Raw genomic sequence first — 18,188 nt, 5'->3', positions numbered from 1 at the left:
ATTTTTGGTTGAATCATTGGATTAAATGGAGAAAATTGGGAGCACAAGGGGGAAATTTTGAGCGGACGCGAGGGGGGAACGCGAATATGTCGATATTTTTCCAAAACGCCCATCCCCCCCCCTGCCGTATATAACGATCGGTCCCTAAGGTCATGTCTTTCATAGGGGGTGTATGGATTTCAACTGGAAAAGCCTGATGAACTTCATCCTAGCCCTACTAGTATAGGGCCTTTTGACTGTGGTAATCCAAAACCATGCTATATCATAAAACCTGGCTATGTCCAGAGAGCTGCTGCCAGTGACTGCTAATTCCCCAAGAATTCTCGGGGACAGCGGTTAGTGGGTTGTGAGCTGTCACTGGGTTTTTAGCAGTTCTCAGTGTATAGCATGGTGTATAGTATATAAAAAAAAGGCCCTGTGGTAGGGCTACTTCAGCCAGGAAATGAATTTGTAGTGCACATGACATCCAATATGCTGTTCAGCAATAAGCCAGCTTGTATACGTAGCAGTGCATTGGCTTCTGTTTCATGGTATCACATGTCAACAATTTTGGTAATTATTACATACATTTTAACAGGTCTAAATGAAGTGCCTAAAATTGTGGAAAAAAACTTTTTTTTTGTTTTTTGAGAGAGGCGGGGCATCTGCCGTGGGTGCCTGTTTTGAGGAATGCTGAATCTGCCAAACAAGCAATTTTAGAAGATAATAATCTCACAAAGAAAATATTTAATAAAACATTGAACATATCGGCCTACAGTAAAATCAGAGATACAAAATCTTTAATAACGGAATTGCAAACATATACTAAAAATCCTGTACGATAGTGACAGATATACCAAACAAAATCCTGTATACATAGAAAAAATACATTTATACAATATATACACGATCTGGTCCATGGGGCCATGAAAATTGAGTTGCTGTAATTATTACATTATACATACAAAAGGCTATCATTTACTGAAAACACCAAAGGTCTAGCATACTTGGTTCAAAAGTTATGAAGTTTTTGATGTCTATTTTCTTATGTATTTTATTGTTTTTTACTCCATATTTTTGCCTTTATCTCAGTTTCAAATTTGCCGCCTTTGGCACATGGACCAGATCGTGTCACGTATATACAACACTTGCAAAGGAAATATTCAATAGAATGTTAAATACAAAATCTTGAAAAAAGGAATGGCAGAAAATTATACAATGTCATAGGAATAAATACAAAATAAAATCCTGTGTAATAAATAATACATAAATACAATACAAAAGCATGTATAACAGAGGAACTAATAATATACGGAATCTTGAAAAAGGAACTGCACACATACAAAATCCTGTACATAATAAATTTAAGGCACAATGAATTATACACATTTTCTATAATAAAGGAACTATATACACAAAACAAAATCCTGTATGATAGAAGAACAAAGAAATACAACAATATATATTTTATATATTAGAGGAATTAAGAGGGGCTATACACTGGCAAAGTGACGTACACTAATAAATCAGATTAACTACCATAGCAATAGGTGAAACCAATTTTGAATATATCACACTGCACTACAAGCAGGTTGCACTCATCACCTGTGTATGTCTGCAATCATAGATTGAAAACAATACCGGTCTTTTCAAAGATACTAATCTTACAGGTGCGAGCAATCACCATGATATGGTTCAATGCAGAGGACGTACCGTGTGAACGTACCAGAGCAGCGAGTAATATTCAAAAATTGTTTTCACCTATTGCTATGGTAGTTAATCTGATTATTACACCACTTCGCCAGCGTATGGAGTATGGATATACAATACAATAAACTGTATAATAGTGAAACTACTGAAATACAAAACAACATCCTGTATCAAATGTCATACACAGGGATGTCATACACAGGGTTGCCAAATCCGCAACTTGGTAGCCCAATTGGGCTACTTTTGAAGATTTTCCATGTGACTATTGACAGGTTGCCGCAACTTCCGGGAGTTTCTTGTCCAAACTAATATAAGAAAGAACCATGAAACCAAATTCACATGAAATCAGCCAATATTTGGCATATGAAGCCTAATATGTACTCACCCCAGTCTGGCGAAAACATAAATTTCAGCCCTTCACTGGCATACTCTAACGTCAAACTCCAGATGAATGTGAAGAGGAGCAGTACCAGGAAGATTGGTACTACGATACTGTTTACAAGCTCAATGCTCTTGACACCCCAAGCCACAGAGAGCGCCCCTAAAACTACCGCCGCTCCGTGACAGGCCACAGGCCAAGCTGAGTCCTGAGAAAAAGTAACAAAATGAAAAATCAATATTTTGAATATGAAAACATAATTACTTCAGCATTTATGTGACATGCACATAACATGTATACATTTTATATATGCCAAGACTTTAAGCGTACTCAGCGGGCTTTTTGCGGGGAGGAGACAAGTTTAAGTGACCGCTTATGGGTTCGAATTTCAACCAGCTTTATAATCGTGAAGCTCCCTTAGCCAAGTGGTGATTGACTTGATAAAGGTTGTCAAATATGCCTTGCTTTTTTGCACACTCTGATGGTAGTGGCTTATGATTGAATCATGTATTTATAGGAGAAATAATAAATTTATGTATTGATCATTTTCCAAGTGCACATCCATATTTACACACCTGATAAAAGTTGTCAAATGTGTGTTGGCTATGAGCAAGTTCGGTCGGTAGCAAGTGAATCATATACCGTATTCATCCAGTATAGTCCCACCCATTTTTAGGTGAAAATGTTTCAAAATTGGGGGGTGGGATTATTCTCGAATTTCAAAAAAAAAAAATGTAAGTTATTTATTTTTTCCGTTTTGGAGTGTCCCTGGATAAATGCTAGGTTCATTCATAGTTGACCTAAAAAAAATTGCATGTTTTGTGTTTTTAATATGAAAATTGATAATTTGTACTCATGTCATACTCTATTAATGATTTCAAAATGCATTGAATTTTTTTTTTTACAATTTCTGGAATTTTTTCAAAAAATGGGGGACTATACTCGAATGTGGGACTATACTCGGACGAATACGGTAATAAAAGAAATAATACATACACATGACCTGTATGCTGTGAGTGACACATTTTTTTGTCACACACACACATCCCTACTTTACGCACCTGATAAAAGCTGTCAAATATCTGTTGACTTTGATCATATCCGGTCGGTAGCGAGTTAATCAAATAATAGAAGAAATAATACATACACCATCCAACAATAACCGAGTAGTAACACCTAAAAAAAAAGGGAGAGAAAAAACAACATATCAAGTAACTATAGAAACTTGGCAGTACAAATTGACAGGTCTTGTCTTTTGAGGCGAGTGAGAGCGATCACTCACCATTACTCGCCTAAAATGAAGCTGAGGAGAGCTTTTTATCACTCGCCTTTAATTGGTGTAATAATAATACTACAAGTCATTAAAATCACTCGCCTACAGCTCACCTGACAAGCTTTGAGGAGAGTGATTTGTCACTCGCCAGCAACTATAGAAACTTGGCAGTAATTAACACTGATGGTATGGGGGTGTTCAAGTTTGGTTTGGGTAGGGATATGCCAATAAGTATTTAAAAGTGGATCTTTAATTTTGGACCTATCACTACAATATAAGTAAAAAATGTTTGGTAAATTGCGACACGATCTGGTCCATGGGGGCCAAAGGCCCAAATTTGAAACTGAGATAAAGGTAAAAATATGGAGTTAAAAAAAAAAAACATAAGAAAATAGACATCAAAAATCCAAGTATGCTACACATTTGGTGTTTTCAGTAAATGATAGCCTATTGTATATAATGTAATAATTACAGTAACTCAATTTTCAAAAATGCCTCCTTTGGCCCCCATGGACCAGATCGTGTCACAATTGATGGCAATTGGCAAAGATTTTTCAACTTTTCCCAAGCCTACAAAAAGGGGCTAACCCTAACACCCGATGGGCTTTTTGGTGACTGGTAGGGAAAGAAGGGAGGAATAAAGAGAGAAAACAAACAAAGAAGTTAGATCTTAGTAACAGGGAACTTTCTTTCCTGAATGAATGTAACATACATGTATGTATGTTAACAACTTATGCCTAGAAAAGTTGTTTTTTTGCAATGTAAAAATACTGTTGAGTTCTTGGGTAGAGAAATGAGTCTCACAGACAATTCCTATATTAATTCTGGTATTGTTATTATTGTACTTGGTAAGATTAAAGTCAAAGAGATTGGTGAGCTAAGCCCTGAATGAATATAATCTCAACTCTGGTCCACTGCTCCTTTTATAGATTTTCAGGTTCTGCTGGGGGCCCGCCAAATGAGCCATCCTATAAAATGGTGGGATGACTCGATAAAATGGTGGGATCCCGCACATAATGGCCTGCAAAATAATGGCCCGCAAAATAGCGGCCTGCAAAATGATGGGATCCATGAACAAAGACGAGGGGGCTTACAAACTCTATAAAATCTACGATCAACTCATCAAGAAACAGCAACCAGGAAGTTTGGTTACATCATCAAGACCAAACAGTGTTGCCGTTTCATCAAACATCTAGAAACACCACATCAGAGTGATCAAGATTCCTGATAGGAATTGAAATATTTCTGAGTAAGTACCAGAATAATTGGATCTGAAAAAGAACCTTTTCTACTGTATTGAACTATGAACGATCCTGATGAATCTGTTTCAAGAGTATATTTATATTGTTAGTTTATACAAATTCCTTAAGTGGGTTTTCACCTATGCTATTTACTGGTTTTAAAACAGGTAAATAGTAACATTCTAAACCAATTTCAGAGCAACCAAAGTTGTAAAGAAATTTATAAAAGTTTTTAATGCATATATCCCAAACAGTGTTCAAAATAAGTTGTCTCTTGTCCAAAAATTACTGGGGACAACCATATTGAGCTATGTACTTATCCCCTGGACAACCACTATATTTTACCTCCAAAATCATGATTTATAAAATATAAAACTTGAAATTAAGTTTTGACTTGTCATGTTTGATTGTAATTTGTATCCTAAAGAGAGATATGGACCACCGCTAGCACATACATGTAGTATTATAATGCTGTGATGTCCCCTTGTTCAGCATGTCCAGTTTTGAATATTTGTAATTAACCATTTCACTGAGTTACCCAATGGTGCCAGTGATTGAGATCTGCATGATCAGAATGGCGAATTTAGAAGCTTGCGCAGGTTTGCCAATTTATGAATTTTCCAGAGCAAAGACATGAAACAAATTTGATTTTTTGCATTCAAAAATACAACACATTTTGGGGATAACAAAAATGTTTTGAGGACAAGCAGAATTTATGCTTTAGTTGTCCTCGGGACAACCTCCATATTTTCCTTATTTCGGACACTGATCCCAAATATGATATAGAAAACATACAATACATGTAACATGTCAGCCTTGGGAAACACATAACCCTGAGATTATTTTTTAAATCATTGACTTCCTTACAGAACCATTCCTATTATGTGGAATCAAAATCAGTCATGCGTTTTTAACATAATATCAATGTGCTTAATCTGGTTTGAAATGTCCGCTTTTGTTCCTTACTATGGTATTTACAATATTAACAAATGTCCTGTTAAAGCTCATTAATATGACATTTTTGCCAATATTTTGCTATAAATCCATGCATAAATGTTCAGGGTACTTTATTTTGACTACTTTTGCCTTGAAATTTGGTCAAAGTGTTTCTAATATATATTTCAATGCATTATAGTGAAGCTACCTTCTAATCAGCCCTCAAATTTTAAAACCCACGGCACGGTCTGCACCCATGGCATTTTGCCGTGGGTGCCCATCCCCACTGCCGTAATGCCCTCAAAATATGTCCTTTACCCAAGGCAGTCACTTGCCGTGCCCTCTAATGAAGTTGCCGTTGGTGCCCCAGCCCTGCCCCTTCATTATAAAATCACCTATCTATGTTTGTGTGTGTTTTCTTCACTTTTGAGAAATTGCCTTGGTGCCCTTCTCAAATTTTCAACAGTTGCCATGATGCCCTCTTGAAATATTACAAACTGCTGCCTTGCCTTTTCAGTGAAAATCCAAGGCAATTATCAACTTGCCCTAAAAATGTTGCCGTGCCCCTTCAGATCCTTAATTTGAGGGCTGCTTCTAATTTGCATTAATGCCTCCCATATTATTTGGTCCAATCAACATCAACTTCTAAAAGGAGAGTACAGTTGACTTCTTTGTGATTCTTTCTGTTGTAGTGGTACAAATGTATCTAACATTATCTCTTACTAAGTTTAGCTAAAGCAGTGGGGTAGCCAGTGGGGAAGTTTCCCCCCCCACTCGTCATGGCCGTCGGTTCATGTAAGGCCGTCGGTAGACGGAAGGCGTTGTTGAAAAAAAAATTGGGTTAACAATAGACTATTTTTCACCCAGGGTGACAGGAAAAAGGGGAGAATTGTAAAGAAAATGATGAAAAATTGTGAATTACACAATAAAAAAATTATGTGTTTTTATGTTAGTACCGTCTATTATCCTTTTTTTTCTTTTTTCTCTTCACTTTTCAAACCATGCAAAAAAATTTTGGGTCAACAAATCACAACTTCTGTCGGTAAAAAATATTTCCGTTGGTACATTTACAAGTTGTGCCCAAAATCCTGGCTACGCCACTGAGCTAAAGCATGACCCCTCTAATTAGGTTTAGTACACTTACGTGATCCCTAGATCAACTAGACCAATCCACATTCCTCCCCATATATTGTTGGGTCCAATCAACTTCTGGAAGGAGAGTATAGTTGACTTCTTTGTGAACCTTCCTGTTCCATATTCTATCATGATCATTGGTATAGACCAAACGAAGAGGAAGACTAACCACACTAGAAGGAATTGTAGACAGCCTGCAACATAAAACAAGTCAGAAAATGAAAAAAATGGAGGCTCTAACGCAGGCCCGTAATCCCGTATGCAGGATTTTGTTTGGGGTGCTGATTTTGAAAAAGTGGACCTTTTTTTTCCCAAGGGGGCGATTTTGTGAAAAGTGGGACTTTTTGTACACTTTGGCAAAAAATTTTTTGGGGGGGTGCGACGTACCCCCTGCACACCCCCCCACCCCCATGCGTACGGGCCTGCTCTAACGACAGGAATTAACCCTAACACCCATTGTGCTTTGGCAAGTGGAAAAGAAAGAAGAGGGGAATAAAGAGAGAAGATTCGAACCCGAGATCCCTCATGTGCCAAGCACTTGATCGGCAGCTGGTGGTAGCCACAGGTGTTTCGCTGGCCCTACTTAGTTCTCCAATGCTCAAATATCTGCAGAGATGCCATTTTAATTGTTTACAAACTTAACTTTACTTCTTGGTATTTCTAGAAAGTTGACAAAATTCCCTAGAATTGGTTAATTTTAGCGATGTGACCTTTAAAGAAAACATTAAACTTGCCACTCTACCCTAGTAAGTCTCTGATCCCAGCCCTATAACCCTAAACCTGTTATGTGTTAACCCTAACCCGTATATTTCTATAGAAATGACAAAATGGCTTCAATCAATATGCGTTTGTAATATATGTGACCCATCACATCGAAACACGGCAGATGTCGGAAACCCACATTTAAAGATAATGAAGAAAATGTGCCCCGAAAAATAAAGAAAATAATAAGGAATTTGAATTCTATTTGTCACATAAAATCACCATTCTACATGTACATGCAACATCAATGGAAGAGGTGTCATTTTAAAGCTTAAAAACAGTCCTTTATGCTGGTAAAGAAACCAACAAGTTCATTTTTGACGACAACTGCCGTGTTTCAATGTGATGGGTCACATATGAAAGGGCTACTAGGAATATGCAATTGCATTATTTACGGCACAAATGCGTTTTTGACATTTATTGAAAAAAATTTGAAAATAGAAAAAAAAATTTTTGCAAGTTTTTTTGCCCAGCAAATTTGGAAAGATATAGAAATGCGTACCAAACCAATGCATTTTTAAATCTTGAAAAGATTATGCAGTGAACACAAACTACAAATTACAAATCTGCCCATTTTGGATACAAAATTGTAATTTGTTGGTATTTTTCAAATATTTTAGGCAAAAAAAAATTTTTTTTAAATTAATTTAGCATTTTTGGCAGGAAATCCTGCTTTTTTTTTTTCTTTTTTTTTTTTTTTTTTTTTTTTTAATCGAGGGGCATGTTCCTAGCAGCCCTATATTAGTACAGATATAAAAAAATATCTTTTAATAGCTTCAAAACTGGAAAAATGACACAAACAAATCAATAAAAACCATTGATGTCACAGCTGTGAAGTATTTCACAGTATCTATAATCAGCAGAGTTACTACATCCACCTGGTGTATGTTGTTTGTAAATTGTCAATATTTTTGAAAGACAAATTTTTATAATTTGAAATTGTAATTTCATATCACTGCAATTCAGTCTTTTGGGGGTTATTATTTTGTTCATGTGATTTTACACAAAATTAGGGTTAGGGTTAGGATTAGGATAATGATTTAGGGTTAGGGTTAGGATTAAGGTTATTAGGATTAGGATTAGGGTTTGGATTAGCTTGTACACAAAATAATTGCATCAAGGATCAACCCTTTTTGGTCTGCAAAGTGTTGAGAATAATGAAATAATCTGACTTTTCAAGATATAACATTGGCATACGACATGTAAAACCCACTTGACATGGCAATATATGGCCCATTTTTAGGGGATTATAAAATTATTGGGCTTGTGACTATCAAAATTTCTGCACGCTATGCAGCATGCAGTTTTAACATTTTAATACAATCTTTAGTCAAAATCAAAATTTTCGTACACGCTTACAATAAAAAAATCTGCACGTTCAGTGCACCTTAATTCCGGCATGGAATAATTTGTTTCCAGTCTGGGTGTGGAAGCCTTATAGGGGGAGTCATAACAACATTTTAGTCCAGGATAGGGGGAGGGTGATAAAAAAATTGACTCCAGTTACAAACAAATTCATGACCCCCTCCCCCCACGAAGAAAATAGGAGCCCCCTTAGGCAAACAATTTTGGAACATTAAAATCTCTGAATTCTGGCTATAAATCAAAGTGAACTTACCACTGTCTCCGCTGTTGTTTGCCAGTATGCGTGGAAATCTCCATATGTTGCCAGTGCCAACCATACATCCAATACATGACAGGATTAGACCAATTTTGGAACTGAAAGTTCCCTCCGGATTATCATCCTGAAATAAGAGCAAGAAATTGGTTATTCCAGTTGAAATCCATACAATGTACGAGGGGGTATCAAAAAGTTTTTGAAATCACCCAGAAGTGAAGGAGCTATATCAATGAAATTTTGTCAGTGTAATCACTGGTCCTTATGTACACTATGGTGCAAAAATTGTCTCATAAGTATGTTTACTTTCTTTACAGTGGCGCAAGATGTCAGTACCTGTCTATGTAACACATAACCAGCAAGACGGAGAAAATTGAGGCACAAAGAGGGATTAAATTCCATTTTAAGCGTTACAGTGCCCAGAAAATCTATGATGAAATAAAAATTCCGTTTCAAAAAGTCAACAGTACCATGACAATCACCACTGTAGACAGTTTTCATTTTATTATAGATTTTCTGGCCACTGTAACCCTTCAAAAGTAGGATCTTAATCACGCTGCTACCCTCAATTTTCTCCATCTGGCAATTTATGCACGGTAACAGGGGCAGCAGGTTATTTACTGGCATCTAGCTCTACCTGTAAAGAAAGTAAACATACTTATGAGCCCATTTTTGCATCATAGTGTACATAAAGACCAGTGATTACACTGACAAAATTTCATCGGTATAGCTCTTTCACATCTGGGCGATTTCAAAACCTTTGGATACCCCCTCGTATATTATCCCCTATAAGACATGACCAAAATCTGAATTTCAAATGGAGCCACCCATTCAGTGTCATCTGATCCAAAATGGGTTATGCGAGTTGAAATCCAACGGGTACAAGTTAGCCTTAAAAAATACCCCTATTTTTTGCATTTCAAGTACACTTTTACAAAAGCACCCCTTTTTAACATTTCAAGAACACACACACACACCCCAAAACACTGATTTGTTTTCTTTTCCGAGAACTCTGTTGTCCTTTTAATATGAGAAAAACAAATAACAGAAAAGTATACACAAATACACCTAATTGGATGCATCATGTGGTTGATATGATATCTACAATTATCTACAGTTAAAGCAACAAGCAATGCATCATCCATGAGTATAGTGCATGATGAGTATTTCAACATTCTCATGATTCAAAAAATATACTCTTTAAATTTATACCCCTTTAAATCTTTTAATTTGGAGTACACCGTCTTTAAAAACAACCCTATCTTTTAAACATCACAAACATTTTAAGTTTGCGAACATAGTTTAAAAATAACCCCTTTTCCCCCCGAAATTTGGTAACAATCATGCGTACACATAGCCAATGTTAAGTGACAACACCGGGATTGTTTTCCTAAGTCTTGTAAGAGAGTGTTATAATTTAATGTATTCTGTAAAGGTGTGCCAAAAATTGCTTGCCTTTTACCTTAAAAATAAACCAAATGTGACAATACTACTGCTGATGCAAAAAGAAAAATTGCACAGACTTTTTTTAGGGTCCCCTTTTGGACTTAATAAAAAAATAACCCATAGAAAATAGTGTCAACTCATGTTCTACAAGAAAAAAAAATAAGGTGATATTTTTAAAGGCCCCCTTCAGAGGGATAAAAAAATTCAGGGTCACCCTTTTTGCATCAGGCCCCCATTAGGCTAATGAAAGTCGATTCCTTGTTTCCCGTTACCCTACACCGCTCAAAAACAATTGCTGACCAAATATTTCATTATTTTCACTAAAATGTTAATTTCTAACAAACTTCAGCATACAAATAAAATAATTATGGTTTTAAAATATCATAAATCTCTTTCTGTTGATTTTCAGGGATTTTCTTTGCAGTAGGAGCATGGTATATGGATAATAATGAATTAATAATGAATACCTACTCAATTCTCTGTCCCGCACTTTTTTATCTGCTCTGATCTCATCCAGTAAAATATTATTGTGAAACTTTTGATAATAGTTGTACAATCACCTTCATGTGGTTGTATATAAACTACATCTGTAAACTATAAACTGTGATTTATTACATGTATACATGGGAAGTTATTGGTTTACACCTGTAACAGATGAAATAATGAAATAGCTTGCAGATAGAGCATACATTTTCTATTATTTTGACTCCATTAAAATTTCCTGAAAGGCCTCAGCATGCTTTCAAGATTTCACACTGTCTGGTTCCAAAGAAGATATCTTACCCTTCCCAGAATCCTTTGCAACATGATACATCACCTCAGTTCATCAATTGACACTTCTATTAAGTTGTACAGGTTCCATTTCTTTTCATGTTGAGAATAGACTGGCTAAACATGGGTTGATAAACATAATTTGCAAGCTCTGGATGTGCTCTGCTCATTAAGGGGGTACTACACCCCTGGCTAATTTTGTGCCTATATTTGCATTTTTCTCAAAACTAGCACATTAGTGACAAGTAAGATATGAATATTATAGGGGCAAGGACTACAACTACTGCACTGGAAATTCAGCACCTCAAGGTAAGAAGTTATTGATTTATTGATCAAATATTGGGTTTCCCTCATTTTTGACTGTAACTCCCCCGGGGGGGGGGGGCACTTCCATAGTGGATACGCATCATGTGCCTCGGGAATGACCCCCTTTTTCAAACCGGCTTGTACCCAATGACCCCCTTTTTTGTGTTATGGTCCTACCTATTACCCAATGACCCCCTTTAAAAAAATCCATGTACTCAATGACCCCTTTTTCTATTTCCTGCTATACCCAATGACCCCAAATTTAGGTGGTATTTGTGTTCTCCTCCAGAAATAATGAGATTTTTCACATTTCCAAGGTGGCCAAGTTGTTTTTACGCAGTTTGGCACTTATTTATGAGCTTTTATGTGTACTTAATGATACTCTTTTGGCAATCCTGTACTCAATGACTCCCATTTTACTTTTTGTTACCCCAATGACCATCCTTTTTTCAAAGTTTCATACCGAATGACCCCATTTTTATTCAGGTTGTGTACTGAATGACCCCATATTTTTGTATTGTACATTTGACCTGAATGCCCCCTACTTTTAACATGGCCGAGGCACATCCCTGCCATTTCAGATAGGGAGTGCCCCCCCGGGTAACTCCACAACTGTTGTCTGTGCTGAAATAAAATTTCCAGTGCAGTAGTTTTTTTGGGTTTTTTTTTTTTTTTTTTTTTTTTTTTTTTCCATTTTTATTCACCTGTACTTGGGCCTGGTGGAAAGGAAAAAAGAACATACAGACATGGTCCACCAGACCCCATCTTAATTACTGTAACCAAGATAGATACAAGGATCAGAATATGAAAGAGATTTAAATAACACTGCCCCACCACTCCAGTGCAGTAGTTGTAGTCCTTGCCCCTTTAATATATCTTACTTGTCACCAATGCGCTATAAGTTTTGAGAAAAATGCAAAAATAGACAAAAAATTGGGCAGGGGTGTAGTACCCCCTTTAAGGTACATGTACTGGTCACTATCGAACCCATGTTGCACTACATAGCAAATCAGTACAGAAAATTGAGCAATGCATTGTGGGAAGTATAAGATATCTTCTCTGGTCTGATTCCATATTTTACTCTACCAATCACTAGGATCCACAACATGCTCATCTATCAGGGGCACAGTTCTTAAACCCCAATACATTTGTACATTCATTGAATGACCTTTGAAGATTTGGGTACAAAAACTCATACTCTGCAGCTTGAGGTCAAATTTTGCACTATGATTAAATGTAATTGAGGTTATTGGACTATGCCATTGGGATGAAGCTATTGTGGTCCATAGTATACAAATATTTACTGCTCATGAGGGATCTGGTGGAATCTATTGGTCCCCGAGGTGAACTGGAGACCGTGAGCCTACTATTTCCCGAGACCGCCAGGTCGAGGGAAATAGTAGGAATCTATTGGTCCCCGAGGTGAACTGGAGACCGTGAGCCTACTATTTCCCGAGACCGCCAGGTCGAGGGAAATAGTAGGCTCACGGTCTCCAGTTCACCGCGGGGACCAATAGATTCCACCAGATCCCGAATTTAGAGCAGTAAATATTTGTCTTATATCCTTCATTTTAAATATATTCTTTGTTCATTAATTGGTTAAACTATTAGAAAGGCCTTTATCATAGACATAGGCCTAGGCATAAATGTAGGCTAAGCCCTAGTATAGTCAAGGCTAGGCTAGGCTTGCCGTGCTTTGTTTTGATTGAATACATGTAGGCCTACATGCACAAAGCACGCACACAATTGAGTGGCTATAAAGCTTACCGTTGTAATGTTGTAACCTCTACAATACCGCCGTAAACAGTAACCATGTTCTCTGTTATTTCGCCGTCAATATTATGATATTGTTCCTGATGTAACTCAGATTATGTCATGAAACTGCCGTATTTTAGCCGCACTTCTGTGCTGCTGCTTGTGTGCTTCGCAAGACAACACATTTACAGCAAGGCAAGGCTACACATAATACCCCAGAAGCGGTAGCGATATCCAGCGTATGTGGCGAGTTGCACCGACCACTAGGAACTGCGACGCGGCTATGAGGTCATCTGGCGCTCAGAGGGAGTATAGCAAAAAAATATATCCCGGGAAATAGTACTTTGAGTCGGCTTTTTGACTGCAAGTTGCAAAATAGCAAAACTATTTTTGGTCACATGATACTCGTTTAACCAATTAATGAACGAGAATATATTAATGAAGGATATATTGAATGATGAGTACCACTTTGAAGTTGACAAGAAGTTTCAAATACCACCAATCAATACAAAAGATTGTGGTGTTTGGCTAGCCACTCAGTGGGTTCAAAATACTTGTGATGGATGAATTATATTTTATTACATGTATGATATATCTTAAACAGATACCCACTTGTTAAATTGTGGGCGACATACCCATGACTACTGTAATTAGGAGTAGTGCAATAATTTATATGTTTACCCCTGGGGTGGTGATTAGTTAATTATACTTTAGGGAGGGGGATTTTTGGGCAGGCCAGAAGGAAGTACAAGGGGGGGGCAAGGTTTTTTTGTGGGCCAAAAGGAGAAGCAATTTTGGCACAGATATTTGGGCACTGTTTTGATATTATTTCTTAAAAGGTGTAGAAATATGATATGTTAGGAAAAAAATATTATGCACAATTTTCTGCTCGCTGCACTCGCATCTAACATTTAATAGACAATTTCAGTTTAAATTTGGGGTTCCCAAATCTGGTGTCTGTAACGGGTGGGGCCAAAGATTTTTTGCATGTCAAAAGATGAGCAAAGACTTCTTTTGCATGTCAAAAAGAGGGCAGGTGATTTTTGGAAGACCATTGTAAAAATTCACCACCCAGGGGTACATGGACAGCCCCTTATACCTCACTTTAATTCTCATACAAAACAGAATTGTTCATGTATCATGCATGAATGCATATACATCTAGACCTTTGGACTAAGCTTAATTTCGCAAAATGAAAAAAATCTCTTTTTCCCTTCAATGTAAAATTTGCATTGTTAGTAGTTTTTCATCTTTTCCAACAGTAGGCCCTACTTGAGGATGATGATACAAATGATCATGATTAATGATTCTGTATTGTACCTGTAGGGCAGCCCTTTTCTCTTTTTTACCTCTTCAATGCTTATTCTTGATTCGTATTCACTGATTCATGTAGCACTCCCACAGACATGTGCCTCCCCCGGGGGGGGGGGGGGGGGCACCGCGCATTTACCACGGGGGATCATGCATGGCCACAAAGTCTCAAATAGCACCCTAAACAAGTATTTACGAGGTCTGAAAATGCACCCCCTAAACAAGTATGACAAGTGCAATTTTATACCCTAAATAAGTATTGACACTATTTTTGCCCCCATTATTATTAAATCAGTCATATTTTGACTCTAAAACCCTTCATGATAACTGGGAAAACACTAATTCAAAAGTTCATAACTTTTATCCTTTATTCCATACTACATTTGTCTCAAAGGACCCAAAACACTGATTTATTGTACAAGGTATACCCTTTTTCTTAAATTTCCTTGTTTTAGATACCCAATTCACGATATGTAAGTACAGTGCCTGATCATGAAAAAAAGACCCTTTTTACTTGAATCTTTGGCGACGCATGATACCCCCTGGTCAATGACCAATGGCCCCCTGGGGTGCCTCCCCAGTCCCCAAACAGACTATACTTGCTCCAGTAACTTCATTTGCACCCCCTTGTCCTTTGTTTTGTTTTGTCCTGTCTTGTCTTTAAATTAGTCAAGAAGCTGTCAAAGGATTGATGAAATTAAGTAATATAATTTTCAAAAAATTAAAATTATTTGATATCAGCAGAAAAATCTTCATTTATTCAGAATGCAATTCAATAATGTCTGATGTGCTCTCAGGCCCCACAAAAATACTGCGCAAAGGTGGGTGACCGACCCATAAACTGATATTGTACAGAACTGATATTGATGAAAAGTTCTAGTGAATTGTAGTGATCTAAAGTTCAAAGTTTATATGAGTAGGAAATGATTAACTATGTTTCTGATCAACAAACAAATAACATCCACACCAAACCTATACATATAGCCCTAGATCAATTGAAAAATGTTTTCTGATCGAATTATAATGAACTAAATTAGAAATTTTTCATCTGCACGAACATGCTTGGTATTTAATATCACTGGTTTATTGAAGTGGATAAAAAAGTAGAATAAAAAATGAACATGTTGTTAATTCTGCTCAACACATGCAGCACTAGACTGCTCTGCATTCCCTTTTTGATAAAACAATTCATACCATTCCATGCATAAAACACAACACATCCCCAGTGACTGCCCTGTCCAGAGAAAAATAAAGGGCAGGCATTTTTCTCATGGATAGCTAGCTGTTGGATTAGAACAGGATTGGTGGATTTTCCATGGCCAGAGGGATTAAGAGGGATGATAAATTAAAATGGTCTACTTCAATAGACTAATCCAGCACCATACAGTTAATTGCCACTTTGATTTGAATCCAGGTCACTGCACTTCCTGGTTCTAGTTTTGGAAATGTTGTCTCCAGTGTGGTCTTTGAAGGGGGGGGCTAAAGTTTGCGAACTCAACCCCCTAAAACTACCCCTAAAGAAAATCTCAATTGCCCCCACCTCCCAATAGTACAAAATTGAAACTAAGCCAGGTAAACACGAAATTTACCTCTATTTTGGGCAAAGATAGTGTCATGTGCAAATATTATTGAAAATTGGCATGTTAAACACCAATTTTGGGCTGAATAGTAACAGTACTTGAAAAAATTTTGCACTTCCTGTGCAATCATATCATGTGCAGTAACACAGGATCAAAATGATGCCCACCAGGATTTTTTTTGTCTTTGACCCCTCAGACAACTGACCCTTCAAAAATGACTCCACATATTAAAACCCTCTGGTGTGAGCATTATAATAATCGGTGAGTGACGGTGACCATCCAAAGTCAGATTTTATACCAAATATGGTCATAACAAAATCAAATCCATATTGTTGCGACTACGACTGAAGTCGCCTAAGTCATGAACCCTACTAAATAAATGTACTCACCTTGTGGTCCTTTGGTGTGAGTTCAGCGCTTTCTGCTGCCCCACTCATACCAAAATTATCATTCTTCTCATCCGCCATAGTGATATTTACACCAGCTCGTACGTACACCAAAGTCTAGATCAAGAGCCTGGCAGTCCTCTCCTCCAACAGTAGCTCTGTAACAGGGCAAACATTGTATGTGACTGTTAGCAGCATTGTTCGATCAAATAAGCACAAATCCTTATGTTCCCTTGCTCAAAAATCATGTCCGATAGACAACTTTATTCATCCAAGTATAGTCCCACGTTCAAGTATAGTCCCACCCCTCCCCCCATTTTTCAAAAAATTCCAGAAATTGTAAAAGTGGCTGATTAAAAAGGTAAGATGAGGAAACCAGGAGGGGTACCGGTCGCGGACAGTATAGTGAGTATACAATAGCATTGAATTTGTACGGGAGAGGGGCATCGGTCGCCAACAGTACTGTGTTGGTGATATACAATATCATTTAATTTGTATTCATATTGAAATCATTCATGACATAGACAAATTATCACTTTGCAAAAAACACAAATATTTTTTTTTTCTTTAGTAAGTCAGCCATGAATGATCCTAGCATTTAGCCCTAGGTCCAGGGACACTTGTGATGTGCCCTGAGTAATTTGATTTAATTTAATTATTTAACTTTGTTTACGAGCTGAAAGTATTTCATGAGATGGGAAACCCCCTTGTATTTTGGAATTCCCCCAAATTATTGTAAACAAAGTCAGAGCTATGTTTAGAACTTGGAAAGCCCCAGTTCATTATTGCACCATCAGGAAAACCCCCAGGAAGTGATGTAATGTGAATGTATAATTAATCTTGGGAAATCCCAAGATTGCAGCAATGTTGTGAAAATGTGATTGAAGTAATGGTTTATTAATAGATGATGGGTTTTTGCATGAGTACTGATATAAAAAGCTGAAGGCTTTTGTTGGGACTTTACAGAATGCCATGGGAGATTGAAAACTCCACATGTGTGTGATGGTCTTCGTGCTTCAAAAAAGAAGTACATTTTAACCAGTTTATATAGCCAATAATTGAGCTAATTTTAATATACAGCAACGAAGAAGACAGCGAGCACACAAAAGTGCTCTTCCTCATCAAAGGATTAAAAGTTCTCTGTCAAATTGCTGGAGTTTGCTGGGTTTGTGAAGGCCACGCATCTGTCAAGAAACAGTGGAGCTGGGTTAAAGAAACCGGTTCCCTGGAAAAATAGTGATTGGTGAAAGAAACACCATTTTTGGAGAAAGCAGCGCAAGGAGATATATTTGAGGAGAAAGCAGCGCAAGGAGATATATTTGTGGAGATAACAGCGCAAATGAGATTGGAGAAAGCATCATCATTTTCGTATGAGGATTTTATACGCAAGGATTTGTAAGCGCAAGTGTACACTGGACTTCATGGGACAAAGCGAATAAGGATATATTACATCAGTCGTCCAGAACATTGCAAGAACTCTAGGATCACCAACAAGAAGACAGCTGGTTAAGTAGTCATAGAGTAAAACTGTCATTGTGTGATTTTATTGTATATGCGATATTGTTATTATATGTACCAATCATACTCTGTTCTCAATTAAA

The 18,188-nt window shown here is 37.2% G+C and overlaps 1 protein-coding gene across 1 annotated transcript in view; it reads right to left on the bottom strand.

Annotated features, from left to right (window-relative positions):
- The window catches only part of LOC140161720 (uncharacterized sodium-dependent transporter YhdH-like), a 70,587-nt gene extending 53,819 nt beyond the window's left edge, over positions 1-16,768 (bottom strand). The window contains exons 1-5 of the mRNA XM_072185019.1: positions 16,591-16,768; positions 9,033-9,159; positions 6,663-6,846; positions 3,130-3,244; positions 2,075-2,276 (exon numbers count right to left, since the gene is read on the bottom strand). Of these exons, the coding sequence (XP_072041120.1) occupies positions 2,075-2,276; positions 3,130-3,244; positions 6,663-6,846; positions 9,033-9,159; positions 16,591-16,668 (706 nt within the window). The 5' untranslated portion in view covers positions 16,669-16,768. The remainder of the gene's footprint in view (positions 1-2,074; positions 2,277-3,129; positions 3,245-6,662; positions 6,847-9,032; positions 9,160-16,590) is intronic.
- Between the last annotated feature and the right edge of the window lie 1,420 nt (positions 16,769-18,188).

This window comes from Amphiura filiformis, chromosome 10, assembly GCF_039555335.1.
Source record: "Amphiura filiformis chromosome 10, Afil_fr2py, whole genome shotgun sequence".
Lineage (NCBI taxonomy): Eukaryota > Metazoa > Echinodermata > Ophiuroidea > Amphilepidida > Amphiuridae > Amphiura > Amphiura filiformis.
The sequence above is the reverse complement of the archived record's forward strand: the minus strand, read 5'-3'. Positions and strand labels throughout refer to the sequence as shown.